This window comes from Rhinatrema bivittatum, chromosome 8, assembly GCF_901001135.1.
Source record: "Rhinatrema bivittatum chromosome 8, aRhiBiv1.1, whole genome shotgun sequence".
Classification (NCBI taxonomy): Eukaryota; Metazoa; Chordata; class Amphibia; order Gymnophiona; family Rhinatrematidae; genus Rhinatrema; species Rhinatrema bivittatum.
Genome location: NC_042622.1, coordinates 10674796 through 10699093, shown reverse-complemented (window position 1 = coordinate 10699093; position 24298 = coordinate 10674796). Strand labels below are relative to the sequence as shown.

General features: G+C 45.2%; 1 protein-coding gene across 5 annotated transcripts in view; it reads right to left on the bottom strand.

Annotated features, from left to right (window-relative positions):
• The window catches only part of YTHDF1 (YTH N6-methyladenosine RNA binding protein 1), a 74977-nt gene extending 59134 nt beyond the window's left edge, over nucleotides 1-15843 (bottom strand). For 2 of the 5 annotated variants that reach the window (XM_029614919.1, XM_029614914.1), the window contains exons 1-3: nucleotides 15362-15843; nucleotides 14851-14905; nucleotides 13499-13578 (exon numbers count right to left, since the gene is read on the bottom strand). In XM_029614919.1, the coding sequence (XP_029470779.1) occupies nucleotides 13499-13578; nucleotides 14851-14905; nucleotides 15362-15388 (162 nt within the window). In that variant the 5' untranslated portion in view covers nucleotides 15389-15843. The remainder of the gene's footprint in view (nucleotides 1-13498; nucleotides 13579-14850; nucleotides 14906-15361) is intronic. The other 3 variants (XM_029614916.1, XM_029614917.1, XM_029614918.1) reach the window with 3 other exon arrangements.
• Nucleotides 15844-24298: the final 8455 nt, after the last annotated feature.

The following is a 24298-nucleotide window of genomic DNA, read 5'->3' as shown; positions in this document are numbered from 1 at the left end:
AGTTTCAGCTTTCACACTAGCTTGTCTTTTGCTGTTGGATCAAGCTAAAGATCATCATCAGTCGAGAGGAGTTATAGACCTCAAATTTAAGGACGCGTGGAAGTTATTTCTTCAACTATTGTCCACTAATACTGTTTCCTCCCTAGCTGATTCGCTGTGTGCTTCACTAGCTGTCATTCATAAAGGTTGTATCTTTCCCTTTACTCCAACCATGGGTCCCATGGTATAATTTGCCCCTTGTAAAGAAGAAAAGATCAATGAGATGTATAGACAGCCATATAAGAAAATTATTTCTCACCTGCTAATTTTCGTTCCTGTAGTACCAAGGATCAGTCCAGACAGTGGGTTATGTCCCCCGACCAGCAGATGGAGTCAGAGCAAACTTCGGAGGGTGCTGGCATATAAGCTGGTGCACCCTCCCCAGAACCTCAGTATCGAGAATATCAAAGCTGCTAAAACTGAGAAGGATGGATCAAGCTTAACAGAACTGAAACTGCTGAAAACTAACAATGCAATGCAACTTGCAAATAGAACTGTCAACCAACCCAAGAGGGAAAACAGGGAACAGGGTAACAGGACCCAAACCAAATGAAAAGCCAGAAAGGACAGGAGAGACAGGACGAGCAGGCGTTACCCCCAAGTCCGAACAGAACCAGGGTGGGCGTCTGGACTGATCCTTGGTACTACAGGAACGAAAATTAGCAGGTGAGAAATAATTTTCTTTTCCCTGTACGTACCAGGATCAGTCCAGACAGTGGGATGTACCAAAGCTTCCCTAAGTCGGGTGGGTCCCTGAGAACCCTGCTCGGATCACCCTGTCGCCCAGAGACCCTGAGTCGGAGACCGGCAAATGAAGCCGATAATGTCTGGAGAACATGTGCAGGGACTTCCAGGTAGCTGCTCGACAAATTTCTTGAGATGAAACGCAATGAGATTTCGCCCAGGTCGACTGGGCGCGCAGCGAGTGAGCTTTAACCTCCGCCGGGGGGGCCCGGCCGGCGCCTATGTACGCCGATACCACTGCTTCCTTGAGCCACCTCGCTATTGTAGTCTTCGAAGCCTGAGAGCCTTTCCTGTTGCTAGACCAGAGAACGAAGAGATGGTCGGAGACCCAGAAGTAGTTAGTTACCTCCAGGTAGTGGAGTAGGGTACGCTTGACGTCCAGATGCCGGAGAGACCTGGGGGCATCCCCCGGAAAGGACAGGAGCTCCACTGTCTGGTTCAAATGGAACGCGGAAACTACCTTGGGCAGAAACGAGGGGACTGTATGCAACGAGACACCCGAGTCCGTGAAGCGCAGGAAGGGCTCCCTGCAGGAGAGGGCCTGGAGCACAGAGATACGATGCGCCGAATCTATGGCCACCAAGAAGACCGCCTTGAGCGTGAGATCCTTGAGTGAAGCGTGTCTTAGTGGCTCGAAGGGGGCCCCCGAGAGAACCCGGAGGACCAGGTTGAGATTCCACGAGGGATAAGGATTCCGCACCGGAGGTCGCAAGTGTTTAGCCCCCTTGAGAAACCTTGTGATGTCCGGATGAGATGAGAGGTCCAGCCGTCCCGCGGTTCAAACGAACGATCCCAGGGCGGAGACCTGTACCTGCAGGGAATTGTAGGTGAGACCCTTGTCGAGGCCATCCTGGAGAAAAGCCAGAATCTGAGCAATCGAGGCCGTGGCCGCGTGAGATCCGTGGTCGGAGCACCACACCTCGAACACCTTCCAGACTCGTACATAAGCGACCGACGTCAAGACCTTGCGGGCCTTGAGGAGAGTGTCTACAACTGGGGCCGAGTAGCCCTTGCCCTGGAGTCTCTGCCTTTCAAAAGCCAGGCTGCAAGACAGAAGTGTTCTGCCTGGTCGGAAAATACTGGACCCTGATGAAGGAGCCGAGGAAGATGGGCGAGACGTAGGGGACCGTCCACCACGATGTTGAGCAGATCTGCGAACCACGGACGCCGCGGCCACTCCGGAGCCACCAGGATGACCGCCCCTTGGTGGTTCTCTATTCTCTTTAGAACCTTGCCCACCAGGGGCCAAGGTGGGAAGACGTAGAGCAGGATCCGGGTCGGCCAGGGAAGCACCAGGGCATCCACCCCCTCTGCGCCGTGTTCCCTCCTTCGACTGAAGAATCGAGGGGCCTTGGCATTGGAGAGCATTGCCATGAGATCCATCGCTGGAGTCCCCCAGCGACGGGTGATGAGTAGCATTGCGTCGCCGGAGAGGGCCCATTCCCCGGGGTCCAGGGTCTGGCGACTCAAGTAGTCCGCTTGGATGTTGTCTACCCCGGCGATGTGTGAGGCTGCCAGACGCTTGAGGAAGCGCTCTGCCCAGACCATCAGGCGAGAGGCTTTGAGGGCCACCTGTCTGCTTCTGGTGCCGCCTTGACGGTTGATGTAGGCCACGGTGGTCGCATTGTCCGACAGGACTCGTACTGCCTGGTTTCGTAGGAGAGGGAGAAAATGCTCGAGTGCCAGCCGAACCGCTCTGGTCTCCAGATGGTTGATGGGCCAGGCTGCTTGGTCTTTTGTCCACTGCCCCTGCGTCAAGCTCTGTTGGCAAACTGCTCCCCAACCGGTAAGACTGGCATCGGTGGACCAGGAAATCTCCTGGTAGAGGGTAAAGCTTGTCCATTGCCCTGCCGACCCGGAGGGAGGCCTCCGGAGTATCCCACTCTCTCACCAGGAGCTGTAGAAAGGAATCGTGAATTGGAAAAGTCCAAGCCAGGGGACGCAGACCCGCCAGTAACGGGTCCCCCTTCTTACTGGCAGAGGCTACGGTGGGAGCCGGGGGCCCTGGGGGCTCGACTGGAGGGTCGAGGTCCAACTCCTGCAGGACATGGGGGATGAGGTCCACGAGCTCTTCCCCCATGGGGGATGACCCCCACGGGGGTCATCGCATTCCAGATGAGAGGGCGTGAGAGGGTCGTCAGCCAAAGGCGAGGACGGATCTCCCCCCAGATCCTGGAGCGGAGCCCCTCCCCCCCCGGGGGGAGGGCAAGATGCACCCTGGCTCCCCCCCGGGGGGAGGGCAAGATGCACCCTGGCCCCCCCCCGAGGTTCCAGGGATTGCGCCCGCTGTGTCCGCCAGGCGAGGGACCTTGCAGGGAGATGGAGCTGAGGCCGGGCCCCCCGGCTGCTGAATGGTCTGGGGCCCCGGGGGGGGGGGCATGGGGGGGAACCTTGGAGGGTCCGGGGAGGGCAGAGCGAGACCCTGATTAAGGGCCGGCGGTGACGAGCCCGCCAGATCCTCCTGAGCTCCCTCTGTGTCCGAAAACGTGCTGTCTTCCAGTTCCAAGATGGCCGCCGCTGCTGCCGGAGGGGGCGGGGCCGTCCCCCGAGGCACACTGCGCTTAGAGGAAAGCTGTGGCGAGGTCGCCTGGAGCTCAGGGCTGCTCTCCCCACCAGGGAGACACCTACGGCAGAGCCCCTCTCGCGATCCTCCCCGGCCCCGGGCCGCCGCAGGAAGAGCAGCAGGCGGGGTGTTGCATGACGTGGGCCAGGGGGAGAAACGGCAAGCGTGGAAAAATTAGGCGCCGAGGGAGGAGCGGGAATGAAACACCTCCGCTCAACTCTGAAGCCCCCTGTTGAGAGCAGCAGGGGAATGCCACTTCCCTACTGCGTCAGCCCCGGGGAATGTCACGTCGCGGGGCCGAGGTGGGGGGGGGAACTAAACCATGGCGAGGGGGGGAGGGGCTGGCCCCACCAGCATCCACCCCCTGATCCACCAGCGAGAGAAGACCTGTACAGGAGCAAACCCCACAGGATAACAACTTACCCCCCGAAGACAGAAGGGAGAGGAGGGAAAGACTGATGAAACAGCCCTGCTGGCAAGGAGACGGGGCTCCAAGGAGCCCGACAGAATACCAAAAAATTTGTATCTTTTTTTAAACTAACACTGTGACTAGTGCTACCTAGCTTGATCCAACCTGAGGAAAATAATAAAGAGTGAATGTGGGTAATGTCCCCTACTCGCATCTGCTGAGTCAGAGAGATACTGAGGTTCTCGGGAGGGTGCACCAGCTTATATGCCAGCACCCTCCAAAGTTTGCTCTGACTCCATCTGCTGGACGGGGGACATAACCCACTGTCTGGACTGATCCTGGTACGTACAGGGAACATTACCATGTTTCCTCCAGGATAAGGATAGCTACACTACTGCACGCAGGTCTTACTGGGCTGAGTTTGAATCAGTGCAGGAATCCTACTTCTCTAACCACTTAAGTTCCTCATTAAATCGCCCACAATAATTGTTTCAGATAGTTTAATCATGCCAGCTGGTACAAAAAGGAACAAGGCAAGGGAGAAGAAAAAGGGTTCGCACTCAAAAAGCGGGGAGTAGCTGGCTTGTTACGGCGGTTACTACCCCAAACCAAATGTGCCTGATACTTCACTTTCCATGCATATCCAGCATAGCTCTCTGCTTCATCGGCATGGGAGAAAGACTGATACATCACGCATTTCCAGCATAGCTCTCTGCTTCAACGGCAGGGGGGAAAAAAAACAAAAACAAAAAACTGATGCCTCACGCATATCCTGCATAGCTTCAACGACAGGGGTGAAGAAATAAAGGATTCACAATCACAAAGCGAGGAGTAGCTGGCTTGTTACGGCGGTTACTACCCCAAACCAAATGTGCCTGATACTTCACTTTCAATGCATATCCAGCATGGCTCTCTGCTTCAACGGCAGGGGAGAAGAAAAAAAACCCAACAAGGGCTGTACAACATAGTCTAGGTAAAACAAATAAGCATGGGTGTAGCTTGCTTATCGCGGTGGTTACTGCCCCTACTACCCCTAACTAATCAAGCTAGATATTTCACTTGGATGCAGCTCCATCACTGCTCTCTACATTAATGGTGGGGGTGGAAGGGAAATAGAACCAAGAGCTAAGAGAAACAGATAAGAATGAGAGAAAAAATGTGTGAGGCTTGCTGGGCAGACTGGATGGGCCATTCGGTCTTCTTCTGCCGTCATTTCTATGTTTCTATGGCGGCTGTAGACGGATAAATTTGCTCAATACTGTGAAGACAAACTAGAGCAAATTCATAAGGTTGGTGGAGATAGTGCTGAACAGATATTGGATGTAAATTGCCATAACAGAGACTGAACCGGTCCTATCCAAGTTAAGCACATCATTTTTCTTATTGAACCCATGTCCTTTTTGGCTCTTAAACAGGCTGAAATTGTTTGATACCCTGAATAAATCGGTTAATGTCTGTCCGAGGGAGTGTTTCCACCCTGCTTTAAAAAGGCTATAGTTCGTCCAATCTTAAAGAACTTAAGTTTTCAACCAGATGATGCAGTCATATAAACCAGTTTCCATTCTTTTTGACATTTTTCTTAAAGAAAATGTTTTGCATGAGGCACAATGCAGCTTTCAAGCCAGGAATAGTACTGAAACCCTTTTAGTATCAGTGTCAGACTTCATTTTAGAAAAAATATATCAGAAACACCTGGTAATTGTGATTTTCTTGGATGTGTCAGCAGCTTTTGACTCAATTCTTCACCTGATCATGATACAGCATTTGAAAGAAATCGGGACAGGAATGGTCCTGGACTGGTTTCATTCATTTCTGGCAAGTCGCTTTCAGATTCAAGTAGGCCAGAGATTCTCTTACTGGTTTCCTGTGGTTTCACAGGAATCCCGTCTCTCGGCTTCACTACTTACTGTATATATGTGCCCATTATGTGCACTATTACAGGAATTAGGGATTGCCTTTAAAATGTACATAGATGACATCCAACTATTATTCCCAGTCTCTAAAAATTTAGTAAGACATATACAATTTGGTCCATCATACTTTAGACACCATCAAGAAATGGATGAACAATAAAGGCCTTTTGTTAAATCTAAATAAGACAGAGGCTATACTGATTCCTCACAATAAAACTAATCTTAATGTCCCCTAGTTGATTACAGATGGGAAAGTTGTACCTTTGTTAGACACCGTCCAGAATTTAGTATTTATAAAATCGATGATTCTTTTAAATTTCAATATCAACTGAAACTAGTTGTAAAAAAAAAAAAAAAAAAAAGGCTTTTTTTAAATTGAGGATGTTATGGCATCTCAAGTATATTTTAGAACTTAATGTTTTTCTGTGTGTTATTCAAGCTTTTGTTCTTTCTGTGCTTGATTATTGCAACAGCTTGTATTTGGGCCTACCTAAGTGTCAACTGGCAGCCTTACAACTACTGATGAATGCAGCACCATGACTGGTTTCCAGTAGCTCCTTATAGGATCATATTTACACCCATCTTGAAGACCTTACACTGGCTTCCCATAAAGCAGAGAATTAAATTTAAAATCTTAACATTGTTTCAAGCAATTCATGAGGGATACCCTAAAACAGCCTTACGATCTAAGGAATTATTTCTTATTAGGTTCAACAAGTAAGCATAAGTTTGTCTAAAGGAAACCTGACACCGTGCATTTTCTATAGAAGCACCAAGTTTATGGAACAGACTTCCCCAAGCAATTTGTAAGATCAATGACTATAAAAGCTTTAGAAAATGCTTAAAAACGCATTTATTCCAGGAGGCATTTGCTAACTGCAGATAAATCCTCAATTGATGTGGGCTACATGAGAATTTTAAAAAAATATTTATAATCCACCTATAGCAGACAATCCGTGCTAGGCAATTTTATTTCATGAATATGATTTTTTAACTTGTCGTCTGCATGTTTATTTTTAATGTTTTATTGTTATAAGTTATAAAAAGTTTGTAGAATGCCTGGAATCTGCCTAGAACAGGTCCTAGGAATAGGCATAATACAAATTATTGCAAGTAAATAGACGCCTTCAGTCAGGTCATTAAGGACCATATCCATTCACTGCTTTGGACTAGTACCTTGTGGCTTACACCCAACAGGGAAGACCAGACAAAGATTAAAAGAGTATGACCAACCGTGCATAAGGGAAGGAAACAAAAGACTAGAAGAATTCAGTGGCTGGCATTTACCTGTTTTTAGTTTATAAACTACAAAATCCAAGGTTCTAAATGGTGAACAGAAAAGTGGTCATAGCACAACTAAATGACAAAAACTAGACCAGACAAAAAATTACAAAGAAACCTTATTTTTATATAGCACAGCCTGACTTCTGATCAATAAGCTTATCCATATACAGATTTTCTAAATAAAACCTTCGACAAATCCTGCTCCCTTTTGGTAACCTTAACCCTGCTGCCCAAAAGCCTGTGCAAACATCGCTTTAAGACTACGTTGTTAAACAGGTTTTTACTCAAAAATGAGCAATGGTATTCCAGACATGCTATAGAGGCTTTTTCTTGCATCTCACAAAGACATGCAGACTTCAGTGATGGCACATCCAAAAAATTCTGCCCCGATGATCTAAGTCTGAGTAGGCCAATAAATTATTAGCAAGGAGCTAAAAACCTTGGGTGCTTCAAAGTCTAAAGCCTTACAAATCAGTACCACAAGGTCTTAAAATTCACCCAAAAAAAAGAACTGGGAACCAATGAAACTCAGCCAAAATAAGAGAAATATGGTCATGTAGACTAGCACAATATTTTGGGCCATCTGAAAGGCCCTGATGGTTATAGCTGGAAGGTCCAAATAAACTGAATTTGCATATTCTATATAACTGAGTTCCAACACCTACATAACTGAGCACAAATCATTAGATGGCAAAAAAAAAAAAACACTTCACTTTATGCAGAAGGCTAATCTTAAAAAAGCCAAGCTTGATCACATTTTTAATTTAAAGGAGAAAAAAATAAATCAGCAACAAAGATAAGTGCCCAAGTTACATACACCATTAGAGAAAGGAATATCTTGGCCTTCAAAATAAAAGGAAGGATTAGACAGACAATATGCTATAAAATTAAGATTCATTTCTTAAACTGGCCCTAAATGTAGGTCCTCACAGCCAATTAATAGAGGTTAAACATGATTTTAGCAGATGCCTTAGAAAAAGATAAGGACCGAATTGGAACAAACTGTACACCATCTGCATACAAACAAGTACTCAACATCCAGACCTGCCAGAATCAAAGAGGTGAAACCTGTCTGTATCACATGCTATCCCTCTGGCCCTCCCCTCAGCAAGCTGATAACCAAGAGAGCTTCCAGCACAGGTAAGTCACATTTGTCACACCTACAGGCCGATACAGTACAGTGCGCTCCGGCGCACACTGTTAGCCCGCGTTTGACGTGCTAGCTTTACCCCTTATACAGTAAGGGGTCGAACATGCGCAGCCAAACCCCCCCCTCCCCGAAACTAATAGCGCCTGCAACATGCGAATGCATGTTGCAGGCGCTATTAGTTATTCCCGCGCATTTTACTTTCAGAAATTAATGCCTGCCCAAAGGCTGGTATTAATTTCTTCCAGCACCGGGAAAGTGTACAGAAAAGCAGAAAAAACTGCTTTTCTGTACACCCTCCGACTTAATATCACAGTGATATTAAGTCGGAGGCCCCAAAATGTAAAAAAAAAATCAAAAATTTAAAAAAAAGTTTTAAATCGGCCCGCGGGTCGGAAGACGAGATGCTCAATTAGGCTGGCGTCCAGTTTCCGAACCCATAGCTGTCAGCAGGATCGAGAACAGACGCCGGCAAAATTGAGCGTTGGCTGTCAAACCTGCTGACAGGCGCCGCTGTCAAAAAGGAGGCACTAGGGACGCGCTAGTGTCCCTAGCTCCTCCTTTTACCGCGGACCCTCATTTGAATACTCGATCACGCGCCTAGGAGAGTGGCCTGGGCGCTCGCCCGCGAAGTTTTCTGAATTGGCCCGCTAATTAGGTTTGTAGGTTCCATGCATGAACAGTTCCTCTCTTTATGCTACCCCTCCACAAAAAAAGAAAGTCCATGACTGCAGAGATCAATTTTCAATGCACAAAGAGTAACCCACAAAGGTGCAACAATCTAGGTGGGGGACTTTGAGAACAATTTTCGTTTTGCCATCCCTCCCATTTTCCTGCTCCAAGGTGGAGAATGGAAAAATAGGAAGTTTAGGGAAATTCAATTACCTACCAGTCTTAAGAAATTACTATATTCAGTTCCACTTCTGCCACACTATGGCTTTAGTGCAACTGCTTTTTAACCCTCTGGAGCATCTGTGCTCTGTTCACTAATTTTAATCCAGTAGAAAGTAAGTTTAAAATTCTAAACTAGTTACTTGGGGATTAAAAAGGTTTTCATATAGCATTCAAGTGGAGATTAAAAGCAGCCTTTCCTCATGCCTACAGCATGGTTCTTAGACTCTGCTTCTCTAACCTTAAGGGTGCTGTTAGCACCCTGCAATAGCCTCACTCTGCCATGAGGTTTGTGGAAGGCTTTTAATGGAAGTAGGACAAAACTTAAATCTGACATTTCTAAGTAGCTGCAAAACAGTTTACACATTAAATGGAAGAAGGCTTATAATATACCAGAAAAATCTAGGCGGGGTAATTCAGTGGAGTTAGCTATGTCTTTAAATCTACAATCGACACCCTTCCTTCAGGGTTTTCTGAACAAACCTGCTGAATGAAAACTAAAATGAAATAACCTGCATGCAAGGAAAATGCAATAAACATCTTCAAGGAGCCAGGCAAAGTGTGTGAGTAAGAACAGCCATTTACTGAAACCATACTGCCTTTCCTTACTTTATTATCCCACCTTGCCAGCTTTATTCTGAAGCTGTTTCCACATCAAATAGAACAGCTGCAATTACACAGCTCTAATAGATATGACCCTCTGAACAAGGCATTTTCTAGCTGTTGATCCCTGGGCACAGTTACTCACATATACAAGATATGCTCTATCACCCAGCATTGCTAAATTATAAAAATAGCTCTGTAACACTGAAGATGAAATGGACACACCTGGATGACCAAAATGACTTCAGAGCCTCCAGGTTACAAGTGTAATAACATTTTCTTCCTCAAAATAATTCTTGTATAGTTTTATAGGAATCAAGTTTAGCTATAACCAATTTTTCTTTATAACACGTGAACTCTGCTTGCTATTGAGGGACAATTAAAGTTTTCTGAATTTTAAAATATTTTTTTTAATCAAGATACTGATGCAGTACAGATATAGTCAATGTATGTACTTTAGTGCCAGAAACTAACAGGTCACCATTCCTCTGAAGCATGAATAATCTTCCTGATTTGCATCTATTACTTTTCCAGTCTTATTTTAAAGTATGTGCTACATGTTTTCAAAGAATCTTACTGGTCTCCACAGCTGTTTTTGGAATTCTACAGAACTTAAGGCAGTATTTTAGCCATGATGTGTACATATGTACAACAAGTTTTGTAATGCCTTTTAAAGCAGAGCCACCTTTTACCGCAAGTAGAACTAATCTTACTGCAGTAAGTCAGCAGAACTGCCATACTTGTTTTTTAAAAAAGTAGTTCAAATTATCTGAAAACTGAAAAGACAGTCAGGTCCTGGGGCTCTCTCCTCTAAGATATAGTTGCGATGGAGAAGGTACAGAGAAGGGCAACCAAAATGATAAAGGGGAATGGAACAGCTCCCCTATGAGGAAAGGCTAAAGAGTTCAGCTTGGAGAAGAAAAGGCTGAGGGGGGATATGATAGAGGTGTTTAAAATCATGAGAGGTCTAGAACGGGTAAATGTGAATCGGTTATTTTCACTTTCGAATAATAGAAGGACTAGGGGGCATATCATGAAGTTAGCAAATAGCACATTTAAGACTAATCAGAGAAAATTCTTTTTCACTCAACGCACAATTAAGTTCTGGAATTTTTTGCCCAAGGATGTGGTTAGTGCAGTTAGTGTTGCTGGGTTCAAAAAAGGTTTGGACAAGTCCTTGGAGGAGAAGTCCATTAACTGCTATTAATCAAGTTTACTTAGGGAATAGCCACTGCTATTAATTGCATCAGTAGCATGGGATGATCTTGGTGTTTGGGTAATTGCCATGGTCTTGTGGGCTGGTTTGGCCTCTGTTGGAAACAGGATGCTGGGCTTGATGGACCCTCGGTCTGACCCAGCATGGCAATTTCTTATGTTCTTAAGTTGTCATTCTCCTGATCACTAAATTGGACTTAAATAATGTATAGTTAAAGACAAAAATAAGAATTAAAGAGGAGAAGTTATTGGATATTCAAGTGGCTCGTTTTGTCTTAACCATCTTAAATTATGAAAATGGACTACTACTTTGCTTGGGGACCTTTCAAAACATCTGCTTCAGGAATGGATAAGAACATTATTCAAGTTCAAAAATAGTGAACTGATGGCATGCAAAGGCACAACTAACTGAAGAGTGCCACTGATGCTGGTGCTCACCAGATGTTTCATTTCATGGTCTCTAGGTTCTTAAAGTTCCACATCATTACTTGCACTGAAATTGTAAGGTAGTACTGGACAGCACTTACCTACATGGTAACATACATGCCGATACAGTACAGCCATTGGACGCGCATTTTCCATTACCCCTTATTCAGTAAGGGGCTGAAAACGCGCATCCAACCCATATATAGCGCCCTCAACATGTTGATGGCCCTATTAGGCATCCCTAAAATAAATAAATAAATTCCCGCACGATTCAGTAAGTAAAATGTGCAGCCAAGCCGCACATTTTACTTTAAGAAATTAGCGCCTAACCAAAGGTAGGCGCTAATTTCTGCAGGCACCGGGAAAGTGCACAGAAAAGCAGTAAAAACTGCTTTTTTGGGCACCCTCCGACTTAATATCATGGCGATATTAAGTCAGAGGTCCCGAAGGGTAAAAAAAGTAAAAAAAAAAAATATATATATATATATATTTTAAAATGGGCTAGATGTCGGATCGAAAACCAGATGCTCAATTTTGCTAGCGTTCGGTTTCCGAGCTCATGGCTGTCAGCAGGCTCGAGAACCGATGCTGGCAAAATTGAGCGTTGGCTGTCAAACCCGCTGACAGCCGCCGCTCCGGGCCAAAAGGAGGCGCTAGGGACGCGTTAGTGCCCCTAGCGACTCCTTTTGCCCGTTTCTACCGCCAGACCTCATTTAAATACTGAATCGCGCACACAGGCAAGTGGCCCGTGCGCGCGCCGGGAGAGCGGGCGTTCGCCCGCGGACTTTACTGAATCGGCCCGATATAGAGGAATTTCAAGTGTCTAGTATTTCACAAATGACTTAAAAATAGAAATTTACAAGTAGATATTCAAAAGCTACTTAGCCGGCTAGGTAAGACTTATCTGGCTAAGTAGCAGACGCTATATATCTGGCTACATTCAGCAGCTGACACTTAGATGCATAAGTCAATCATCCAGCTACGTTTTTAGCCAAATAATTTGTGAGCAGGCAATGGGCGTAATGAGGCACAGCCACTTAGCCAGACAATTTATCCAGCTAAATTGCAATATTCAGACTTAGCCAGATAAGTTATCTAAGTTAGACCTGCAAATACATATATCCAGCTAACAATAACTATTCAAAACATAGCCCGTTATCTGTGTATGCTGTGTCACAAATGGCGCAGTACAGAAGTATTGTTTTCTGAATTAATCTCATATTGAGCATGATAAATAATATAAACGTGGCAGCAACTAAAAAGATTATTATTAAATTCCCAGACATCTTAAAATATTCCACCACCACCCTCCCTTTTTTCTACTGGGCACTTCTGGAGAGATTACAGCACTTCTGAGTAGTGTATCTGAAGTGACATTTTGGAACCCCTTAAAGATGCACTGACTGTTACATCTTATCCTATAAATGCCCTTCCTCGTGTGAGCCCCATTAACAAAAAGTTTTCTGGCACAATATTTCTGATTCCTTACCACTCTACTCCAGCACGCTATCTGCCATCTTCCATTGTGTAAAAGACTGGTTAATTCCCTTTGTAAACAGCACTTTGAAAGGTTTGTACATAAAAATGACTTGAATTGAGCAGTTTGTCCTGGAATACTGCCTGTCTGACAGCAATTCTTTGGATTGTCATTATCTAAGCAACTACAGCAGGGAATTCATTTCAATAAGAACAGCAAAAGGATTAAAAAAAAGTTATACTGAATATTCTATTCTACATAAAAGCACAATAAGTGACGTGAAATAAGTATAGCAAGGTCCACCTAGTCTGCCCATTGCCTACCCTCTCTCAGGCTTTACCTTACAGCTAAGGATCCTGTTTGGCTACAGAGCACATGGTATAGTGTTAAAACGCTGAAGAGGATAACTCCTACATTGCATTCCCATAGTTCAAATTATCCAGTGTTTTTTACTCATATGCTTTTATATGTATATTAACTGTGTTATAAATTCATTTTAACAGTAATGGGCTCCATGTAGTTTCCTGTTATCTTTATTCACCGGGGATGGGGAGGAAAGAGGGTAAATCTAGGATTTCCAACTACATTAGATTGCATTAATTACATTTTTTAAGTAAAAATACAACAGATTCAAGGGAGATGACTTGTAAACACCTTAGACCTCTCAAAGAATAATTTGTTTTGAAATAGATGAGGCTGTTTCTGTTCTAGGAACAGCATGAAAGTATGCTATTTTATTATTTTTATAATCTATGCTATACAGCTCACAATAATCAAATATACTAACCTGATTTGACTGTCCAGAAAGGTAAGGTTCAAAATCATTGTCATGAACAGCGTCCTTCTGATGCAAGGATCCATTTTGCACTACAACAGTAAATTGCTTCCCATTAGAATGTATTCATATTCCTGTTTAATCAGAAAATAAATGTACATCCAGTAATTCCTGGTGTACTGAAGCTGTCTTATTTCACAAAATAAAAAAATTAATCTACCGGCATGTTTTGGTATTACTTCCACTACTTGCTATATTGAATATATGCAACACTGGCATGGGAGAACTTTCAGCAGATGTGGTAACAGCACAAACCTTTTAGACAACACATGTAAGATAACTTTCCATAATGAAATCCTCTTTGAACAACCTGTGTTCACTTTTATAGTAGTCATGGCTTTTTATTTTTTTTAAATATTTGATCCATGTGGCCTCATACAGAATACCTTGAAAAACTGTGTATTTATGAGGGTACCAAGGAAGTGAAAAACAAACTATTGTTAGGAATCCAGGGATGAATGTGAGGTTTAACAAGCTTAAAGGAGATAAGATAAGAGGATGAGATGATTAAGTATTCAGAGCAAATAAGGGAAAGGTAAGAAAAATGTTATTTTTATCCTGAATATATATTGAACAAAAGTGGTAAGGAATCCTTTTGTTCAATATATATATACATACACACATACATACACACACACTGTGACAGTATTCTAAAATGATGCATTTTATAAGATTTATAAATTCTTGAAGAGATGTCTTGTAAGATATTTGGAGACAATGATCTTGCTCTAATTTCCTAAATGAGGCAATTCAAGACATCTCATAATATCTTTAAGCATTCAAGCCTGCAGCCTTTTTTTTTTTACATGTCAATTTCTTATTACATTTGTAATAAAATGTGTTTCTGGACATATACAAATCTTCACAACTTGGCACAGAACACGGAGATCAGGTTTTCAAATAAATATATACTTAATTTAATGAAATAACAATACATTTACCTTGACAGCTGTTATCAATTATTAGCCAATACCTACATATTTTGATAAGAGAAAAGAGGTAATGGGCATAAAACTGCCTAGTACGGAAACAATCTACAATATAGTGCTTATCACTCATTTTACCCTCCTCCTCAAACGGTTCCTTTACTTGTAAGTAGTTTCTATGCCAAGTCTATTCACTTTAACCTTCCATACATTGTATCTATCCAGCAAGCAATAAGTGACATCTGGTTCAAATGCAGAAATAAGCTATTTATAATGTAATCGTTTTTTAGTTATAAAAGTGAACTGAGTAATTTATGCTCTGTATACTTTTATCTTAAATAATATCAGCCTCGCTTACAACATACACACCTACCTTACCTTTATTATCTTGGCCTTTTGGTCTCTGCAGTTTCACATCCCACCCATGCAGAATATGCAAACAAAACAAAGTCAAGAATAAAAAAATGTGACTCAACATATGCATGCAAGAAAGACAAAATATAAATATAAACACAAATGTTTATACCCAATTTCATTTTACTTTTACTGCTGTAAAGCGATTCTATTTTACAGACAGAACAATTACGTGTTGAGAGTTTCCTCCTCTCTAGAAAGGCAAACTTTAGAAAACTAGAGAAGGAAAATCAGAAGCATTAAAAAGGATGAGAGCAAAGGGAAACAGAAAGGAGAGAGAGAGAAACAAAGGTGGTGAGAGTGGAAGAGAAACACAGATCCAAGTGAGAAAGGAAAAAAACAGTCGAAGACGAGAATAAAGAGGCGGATGTGCTAAGGGTTTTATCCCAGCGTGTGCCCAAAGAGGGGAGGGCCACAGGAGAGAGGGACGCGGGGATGGCGAGAGAAGGCCCCAAGCCCGGCCGCCTACACCTACCTGAGGGTCAACGCTTGTGGCAGACATAATTCATGAACCGGCCCGTGGTGAGCGCGCACGACTCCAAGGGCACGGCGAGCGTGAGGGGGCGAGGGCGGAGCAGGCCCCGGTCCCGGCGGTGGCAGCTCGGGCCTAGCTCAGCGCGCTCACTCTCGGACTCCCGCCGGCTGCCGGCGCGCGCTCGCTCGCACTCTCCGGCGGTGGCCCCCGCTCCGCTCTCTCACATTCCCGCCTGGGCGGCCGCTTCTCCCCGCGGACGGCGGGCTGTGTCCGCGGAGCTGCGCTGCGAGCGGGAGGGGGGAAAGGGCGGCAGCAGGGCTCGGAACGGCGGCGGCCGGGGCAGACGACGATGATGAAGAGAAACCTCTACTCCAATGGCGGCCGTGGGAGACGAGGCTGAGCGCCGGTGACGTCAGCAGCCGCGCACTGCACGCCGGGATCAGCCTGGGGCAGGACCGGGGAGCGCTGGCGCATGCGCATGCGCCACGGCCCGGCCCCCCCCCCCCCCCTCCGCTCTGGGAGCCGAGCGGTGTGCGCGTGCGCGGAAGAGGGCGGACGTCCAGTGGTGCTGCAGTTACGTCACGAGGGAGGGGGTTGGCTTGGTCTGTGCTATTAAGTCGCGCATTTCCCTGTTTCTCACCTGAGCCTCAGAGGGTTTTACTAGTGGGAAGGTAAAACTATCCTTTACGGAACGAAAGGTGTGCCAAGGACTATCTTTTCGTCTGGAAACGTCTTAGATGCCATTGGACTTTGCAGCAATGGGGGCGTTTGGATATTATTCTCTCTGTGTGTTGGCTTAGACCACTGGTTCTCAACCTGACAGGTGCTGATCACAGGTGTGACACACTGAACGCAGACGGTCACGGGGCTAATCAAACATACACTCTGCATCCACAGGAACTCCTCCACCCCCAGCAATGGGTGCAGAGCAGAACTAGGATATTTCCCAGTTCCACTCACCCTACAAATGGGCCGATACAGTGAAAATCGCGGGAGAGTGGGCGAGCGCACAGGCCACTCTCCTATGCAATTCAGTAAATTGATTTATTTAAATTAGGGCCCACGGTAAAAAGAGGCAGCAGTCAGCAGGTTTGACAGCCAACGCTCAATTTTGCCAGTGTCTGTTCTCAAGCCCGCTGACAGCCACGGGTTCGGAAACCGGACGCCAGCAAAATTGAGTGTCCGGTTTTCAACCCGCTGTGCACAGAAAAGCAGTTTTTACTGCTTTTCTGTGCACTTGCCCGACGCCAGCAGAAATCAATGCCTACCTTTGGGTAGGCACTAATTTCTTAAAGTAAAATGTGCGGCTTGGCTGCACATTTTACTTACTATATCGCGCGGGAATGACTAATAGGGCCATCAACATGTATTTGCATGTTGTGGGCGCTATTAGTCTGGGGGGGGGTTGGATACGCGTTTTCGATGCGCTATTACCCCTTACTGAATAAGGAGTAAAGCTAGCGCGTCGAAAACGCACGTCCAAATGCGGGTTAACAGTGCACTCCGGCGGAGCGCACTGTACTGTATCGGCCTGTAAGAAAGATATTCCTTTTTTTTTTTTTAATTTATATTTTATGAAATTTTCAACAGTTTTTACACTTCATGAAAACAAGAAATTAGTGACATAATGTGATATCATTTCTATAATATCATCTTAATATTGAAATTTAAACATAATCATTCAAATCACATTCCCCTAAACCCCATAACTGGAGGAGACAATACCTCATAATATATTAAACATATAATTTTAACAATAATTCCAGGAGTGAGGAGTAATACTATTTCTTAATTGGCTTCTGTCTCTGATAATGAAATTTGACTTTTATCTGATAGAAAAGTTTCCAATTGAATCGGATCTAAAAATCCATATCTCTTTCCTTTATAATTCAACAGACATAAACAAGGGAATTTCAGGAAGAATGTAGCACCTAGTGCTATCACTCTAGGTTTTAAGGTCAAAAAAGTCCTCCTCAGTGCCTGAGTGGCTCTTGCCACATCAGGAAAGATTTGGACTCGATGTCTACAAAATAAAATATCTTTTACTGCAAAAAATTTCTTAAACAACTTTTCTTTATCCTGTTCTGCTATACACGAAACTATCAAGGTAGCTCTATTATTAATCAGGTCCACCGACTCTTCAAGAAAGGTCGATAGACCTGGTGAGGAGGGTTCTTCCTTTTCAACTTGTCCTCTAGTATTCCTAGAGGCTTTCTTTGGCAAATAATAAATTTTAGAAAGTTTAGGAATTTCCTCCTCCTCATATAACAGGTTTTCCTTGAGAAATTTCTTAAATAATTCCCAGGGTGAGAGAAGTTGCGTTAAAGGAAAATTAATAATTCTTAAATTCTTTGCTCTAAATAGATTTTCCATATATTCCAAATCTTTGTGAATGGTCAAACTATCCCTAAAAAAAAAAAGCATCTCCAGAACTTTGCATTAATTGTAATTTATTAGTGACCACCACCATGTCTTTTTCACATTTCTCTATTTTCTTTCCCTGAGATTCAATAGACATCTTATTTTCCTTAATAACAGATAACAAAGAATCATTCATCTTAATTTTATTCCCGTCTAGTTTCATTTTCATTTTCCCTAAATCCTCTAGGGTTAGATTCCCCTGAATGCCTCCAGGGGAAAAACTACCCTTAATACCCGGAGGTTCTATCTCTTGAATTACAGAAGTAATATTATTCTCAGTCCAAATGGCTTCAGCTTGGTTCCTCAGGCTGATATCCTCTTGGACTTGTCATACCGGGTTTCCAGCTGAGTCCATTGATGTTATTCCAGCTGGCTGCAGGGGAGACTTTGGGCCTTCGCCAGGACTTAAGGAAGCAAAAGAAACTGCTCCCAAGCTGTCCTCTCTTGGCGGTTCCACCATCCTCACCACGCGATGGTTCATGGGTCCTATGCGGGGGTGATGGCTTGGAGAAGAGGTTAAGATCCGGGCCTTCCTCTTTCTCCCCATTAAGGGGGAAAGTATCCACCTAAGGAAAAAGAAAAAAGCAACAGAGATTCTTGCCGGCCTCCGGCCTTCTCCGGCCTAAGCCGGCCCAAGCTGCACGCCCCTTCGGCGCGCATGGCTTAGGCGTGGCGCCGACGGCAGCGGGGCGCCACCCCTCCACCGATTTTGTAGTCGGAGGGCTGGGGGACGTCGGACTGACGTCACTAGGCGGCGACCACTTTCGCCTCAGCTGTTTCTCAAACCGGCACAATGTTCCTGAGAAGGAGCGGACCTTCTCCTCACTGCTCCTTCGCATCTCCTCTCCTAAGAAAGATATTCTGATTCTGGTGTCATCTCACTAAGGGCAACACAAACTCCCTCTACTACTAGATGCAATAGCCCTACCTATGAAAAGGCACCAGTTTGCCACCAATGCATGTCCCATTGAGAAAACACAACAAATAAGACGGATACAAATGCCTACATGGGAGTAAAATACCTCATCTCGGTCACCCGCACAGAATCAACCTTCACTAAATACAGAAAAAAAAGACTGCAAATTGCAAATGTGGAGACAGAAACTGGAATGAAAACCCAAAAAATGCCACTCTGCATGCAGTGCAAACCTGGAGAAATGGAAACAGAAATACATTTCCCCCGGCACTAAGCAAAGTACAAAGAGAGAAGAAATGCACATTCCCAAAACTGTCATATGGATCTCTCACCCTGTAATTCCTCATTCTTCATCCCCTCGCACTTACACACCCTGCCCAACATTCCCCTGTCTCCCCGCATCCTCTCCTGTGTCTGCTCAACTCTCCCTGCCCTCTTTCTTCCATCTCCCTCCTTGCTCAGCAGCCCTCTCTCTTCCACCTTCCCTGCCTGGCATCCCCAACCTCCTTTAGGGATTTCCCCCTATTTTCCCCTATTCTTCCCCCCGCAGCATACCCAGTCTGCAGAGATGACAACCTCCAGCAGTTTGTAAGAGGGGAATCTTTAGCAGGTGCCCTGACACCAGCTCCAGTTTTCAGCCCTGTGCTTTCCACTTTCCTGCACTGTATGCCTGGAGTAGACTTCCTGGATTGGTGCGTCCTGCTCCTTCAGTGGCCTCCAAATTCATTCTAAAATCCACCTTTCAAATCTGCTTTTAAATATTAACCCCAATTTATAATGTGGTCTGAGCCCTAGGTGAATTACAAATTTAGGTACAATTGCAGGTCCCTTCCCTCAAGAAAGCTTACAATCAAAGGACCTCATTTATGAAGCATTTTTCCCACAGACACAGAATGGGAGAAAAACCGCAGTAAATCAGGCCCTTAAGTTTGTACCTGAGGCAATGGAGAGTAAAGTACCTGTAGGGGGCAACTGGCAAATCTCCTTCCTCCTGCCATCCCACCCCATTCCAACCTATCTCTCCCTCTCTCTCTCACAGCAATCTCCCCCAACCAGTCTTTCTCTCTTTCACATACCAGTCACCCCCGACCAGTCTCTCTGTCTCTCATTGGTTACCTCCTCCCTGAACAGTCTCTCTCTCACATACCATTCACCCCTTCAACCAGTCTCTCTCTCTCTCTCTCTCACAAACTAGTCATCTCCCCCAGTCTCTCTCTCACAAACCAGTCTCACCTCAATGAGTGTTTCTCAATCACAAGTCACCTCAACCAGTCTCTTATACACACACACAATATTCCCTCAACCAGTCTCTCTCTCCCTTTCACATACCAGTCACCTCTCCCCCTGAACAATCTCTCTCTCACAAACCAGTCACCCATCTTGATCAGTCTCTCTCACACACACCAGTCATCCCTCGACCAGTTTCTCTCTGTCACATACCATTCACCCCCAACCAGTCTCTCTTTCTCTCTCACCCATGATCAGTCACTCTCTCACACACCAGTCACTTCCCTGACCAGTCTCTCTCTCTCACACACACACACATCATCGACTGTTTTTCGAACATGGGTCACTTTAATCCCCTGCTGGGCCTTCCTTCAGTCCCGGAATTGGCGAAGCTGTTTCTGAAGAACATTTTTCGCCTTCATGGACTCCCCAAGGAGATTATTTCTGATCAGGGACCACAGTTTGCTGCCAAATATTGGCGTTCCCTATGTAAGAAGTTTAACATTTCCTTAAGCTATACATCAGCCTATCATCCATAGGCCAATGGTCAAGCTGAAAGGAGCAATCGGACTTTGAAGATTTTCCTCCATTCCTATGTGTTACGTTCATGCCTGTTCTCGCCCTCGCTCCACCCTCTCTACCTTGGTGGCGACTCCCTTCGGGTCTGACAGACAGATGCTGCTGCGGCTTCTCCTCGCCGCTTCTCCCCGGAATCCCCGGGCTGACCTGATGCTGCGGATCCGCCATGTTCCTGATGATGTAAGGGCACGCCCTCCAGAATTTGTACCGGCAACGGCGCGAACCTCGGGGGCGTCCCTCCATAGTGATGTCATCAGCTTCTAACTTAAAAAGGTCTTTGTTGCTACTATGAATCGAGTTAGCAAGGACTTGAATCTTACTTTTCCTGGTTATGATTCGCCCAAGCTACTCTGCCTTCTTGTACTATCCAGGGGTACCCGCTCCTTGGGTGCTCCGCTCTCTCTTCTTGATTTCAGACTGCTACGACGTAATCCGGTACTCGCTCCTCGAGGGCCTACGTCCCTGAATGCTCAGAAGACTCCCTTCTGTCTAAGACGTTATCGCAGGTATGGAGATCGTGAGTTGTCATTGCAGATTGCAGATAGGAACCGGTATTTGCTCCACGAGGGCCCATGTTCCTAAAACCCTTCACAGACTCTCTTCTATCTCAGAAGCTATCGTATACCTATATCTGGTACATTACTATTTCATATTGCAGATAGGAACCGGCACTCGCTCCACGAGGGCCTATGTTCCTAAAACCTTCCAAAGACTCTCTTCTATTACAGAAGCCACCTCATACACAGATACTGTGAGTTCTTATTCCAGACTGCCTATAGGAACCAGTACTCGCCTACGGCTCCTGTTCCTGAATATACTGAAGACTCTGTTGCACTGAAGCCATTACAAGATATCTACAATTGTGAGTGTATCATCTACTACTGGTTATGTATCCAGCATACCCTGTCTACTCACTATCTATAGTCTTTCTCTACAGCTCAGCAATCCAGAGATCATAGTTCCAGTATCTGAGGGACTTCAGCCATCAACTCACTGTTGCCTCCTCTGGTGGTTCTACTTCCTGTCTAAATAAAGAACTATCTGTGTTTGTCTCCATACTCCAGCCTAGCAGGTGGTCCCTCTCAGGATCTCCTCCTGGGGGCGCTGTCATCTGCCATCGGCCCAAGGATTCACCAATTTCCATTAAGTGTTTATTCCTTACACTACTAGAGCGGTATCACAGACTGCCACTCCGTAGGAGTCAACCCACAACAGATCATGAACTCCGCCTACGAGTATTACAAATTGCTAGCTCCTCCCCCTTGGGGAGCAGCACAGAACATCAGTATGGCATGTTCTTATGTTCTTAATCCGAGGAGTGGGAGCTGTATCTTATCAACTCCAGCTACCTCGTGCCATGTGTATCCAATGAAACTTGCCAACATGTATCTTGAAATTATCAAACAGCTCTTAAATCAAATGGAACTGGTAATAAACATCGACAAAACGGAATTCTTACACCTTGAACGTAAAAATATACATCACATTCAACCAACACTCACAAACAAAAATACCCAAACCGTTAAACTAGCAACAAAAGTTCGGAATCTAGGAGTAATAATTGACCCTGAACTAAACTTGAAACAACACATCTCATTGAAAATAAAAGAAGAATATGCGAAACTAATGATCCTGAGAAGACTAAAACCTCTCCTAACACTAAACAATTTCCACACAGTTCTGCAGGCAATGATATTCGCTAGCACAGATTACTGTAACTCCCTACTTTTAGGTCTACCACAATCTACAATTCGGCCACTGCAAATACTACAAAACTCAGCTGCTAGAATTTTGACTGGCAAAAACAAGAGTGACCACATTACAGGAACACTCGCCGAATTACACTGGCTTCCAATTGATCAAAGAATTCAATATAAGGCTTTATGCATAATTCACAAACTAATCCACGATGAAAAAGCTGACTGGCTTAACACCGCACAGCACGTACATGTCCCGCAAAGAAACCTGAGATCTGCTAATAAAGCTCTACTAACTATCCCCTCTGTCAAAACAGCCCGCCTCATGCAAGTAAGGGAAAGAGCACTGTCACTGGTTGGCCCCATGCCATGGAACACCATGCCAATCGAAATAAGGCTGCAGAGAAATTTGAAAATATTCAAAACCAATCTGAAAACCTGGCTCTTTAAACAAGCTTTTTATAAAGAGAAGGAGAAATCCAGTTGATTGATAAAGACGCACAAACTAGAACTTATTACCTGTAACCTACAATTGCATATTAATGTTAAATTCAAACCGCCTAATATGTTCCCAACAGACAAGCTTAACTTACACAGTTTTTTGTATTAAATTTTTACCATACTATGATGGCATATGTTTAATTTGTAATCTATACCACTCATATTTTCATTATCGTACATTGCTGTAAACCGTTGTGATGGTTATCTAACTTAACGACGGTATAAAAGAGTTTTTAAATAAAAATAAATAAATAACATGTTCCATGTGTCCCTGTTGAAGCTTTTGGTCCTCTCCTGACCCTCACATTTATTTATTTATGTATTTATTTATTTGCGTTTTTTCTATACCGGCATTCATGGTTAGAAACCACATCATGCCGGTTTACATGTAACAAGGGGTGAGAACAGAAAACGGAACATAAACAAGTGCAGGGAGATCAAAAGTTACATTACAACAAGGGTCTTAAACTTGGAGGAGAGATAAGAATAAGAGAGCCGAACAATACACATACAGAACACATAGAGTTCCCTCTCCTCGGGTCTCTACAGAACCTGACTCTTCCCTCCAGGTAAGAGAGGTCCTTGACATTCGGCAGCGGCGAGGAAAATGGGAATACCTCTTAGCCTGGGAGGGTTATGGGGCCAAGGAGAATTTGTGGGCGCCTTTCCACAATATCCTTGATAAGGAGATCCTGAAAACCTTTCATAGGACTCATCCTGATAAACCACGACCACGTAGGGGGAGGCCTAGAAGGGGGGTACTGTTACGCATCCTGCTCACCTTCATTGTTCCATGGCAGGTCCCGGGTTGGCCTCCCTAGCGGCAGCTGAAAGCGCTTCCAGACCCCAGCATCCCGCGGCGGCGGTCACCGGGTCTTCTATTGCACACCAGGCCTCAGCCGGAGCTCGGCGTCCTCGGCTGCATTGGCCACGCCCCTACGCGACCGCCCGGCCTCTTGTAGGGCCAAGGGCGGGTCTTAGCTCCGCAGCGCGCCCTGATTGATTCCCCGTTATAAGGAAGTCATTGCTTGAACTTCCTTGCCTTGGCAATCGGGTTGGCGTTTGTGCTAGATTGTCACTGCGTTTGTTTCTTGCTCCAGTCTTGTTCCAAGTCTCATTCCAGGATCTTCTGTTCCAGTTCTGTTCCTGGCTTGTTCCTGCATCCTAGTACTCCAGAGTCCTTCAGTTCCTGTTCGTCTGTCTGTCTCCCCAGGTAGTACCTTCGGACTGTCTCACTGGTATTGACCTCAGCTTGCTCCTTGACCTGCCTGCCTGCCTGCTGCCTGCCTTCTGACCTCGGCTTGCCTGTGACCTCATCTGACCTCTGGTACCTGACCTCTGCTTTGCTGACTAGCCCTCGGACTGACTCCCGGACTTTGACCTCTGCCTGCTTGACCATGTCTCTAGATTCTGGTTCTGTTCCTAACCTTGTCATCATCGACGCTATTCTGGTCCTCCTTGTTCCATCTGACCTCCAGTCTCAAACCTGACCGCGCTCCCCCTTCTGCCTGTGGGCACACCAGTCTGCCACTCTCCCAGGAGACCCTGTGAGGCCCACCTAAGTCCAAGCGGCCCGGGTCCCTAAGGGCTCCTCCC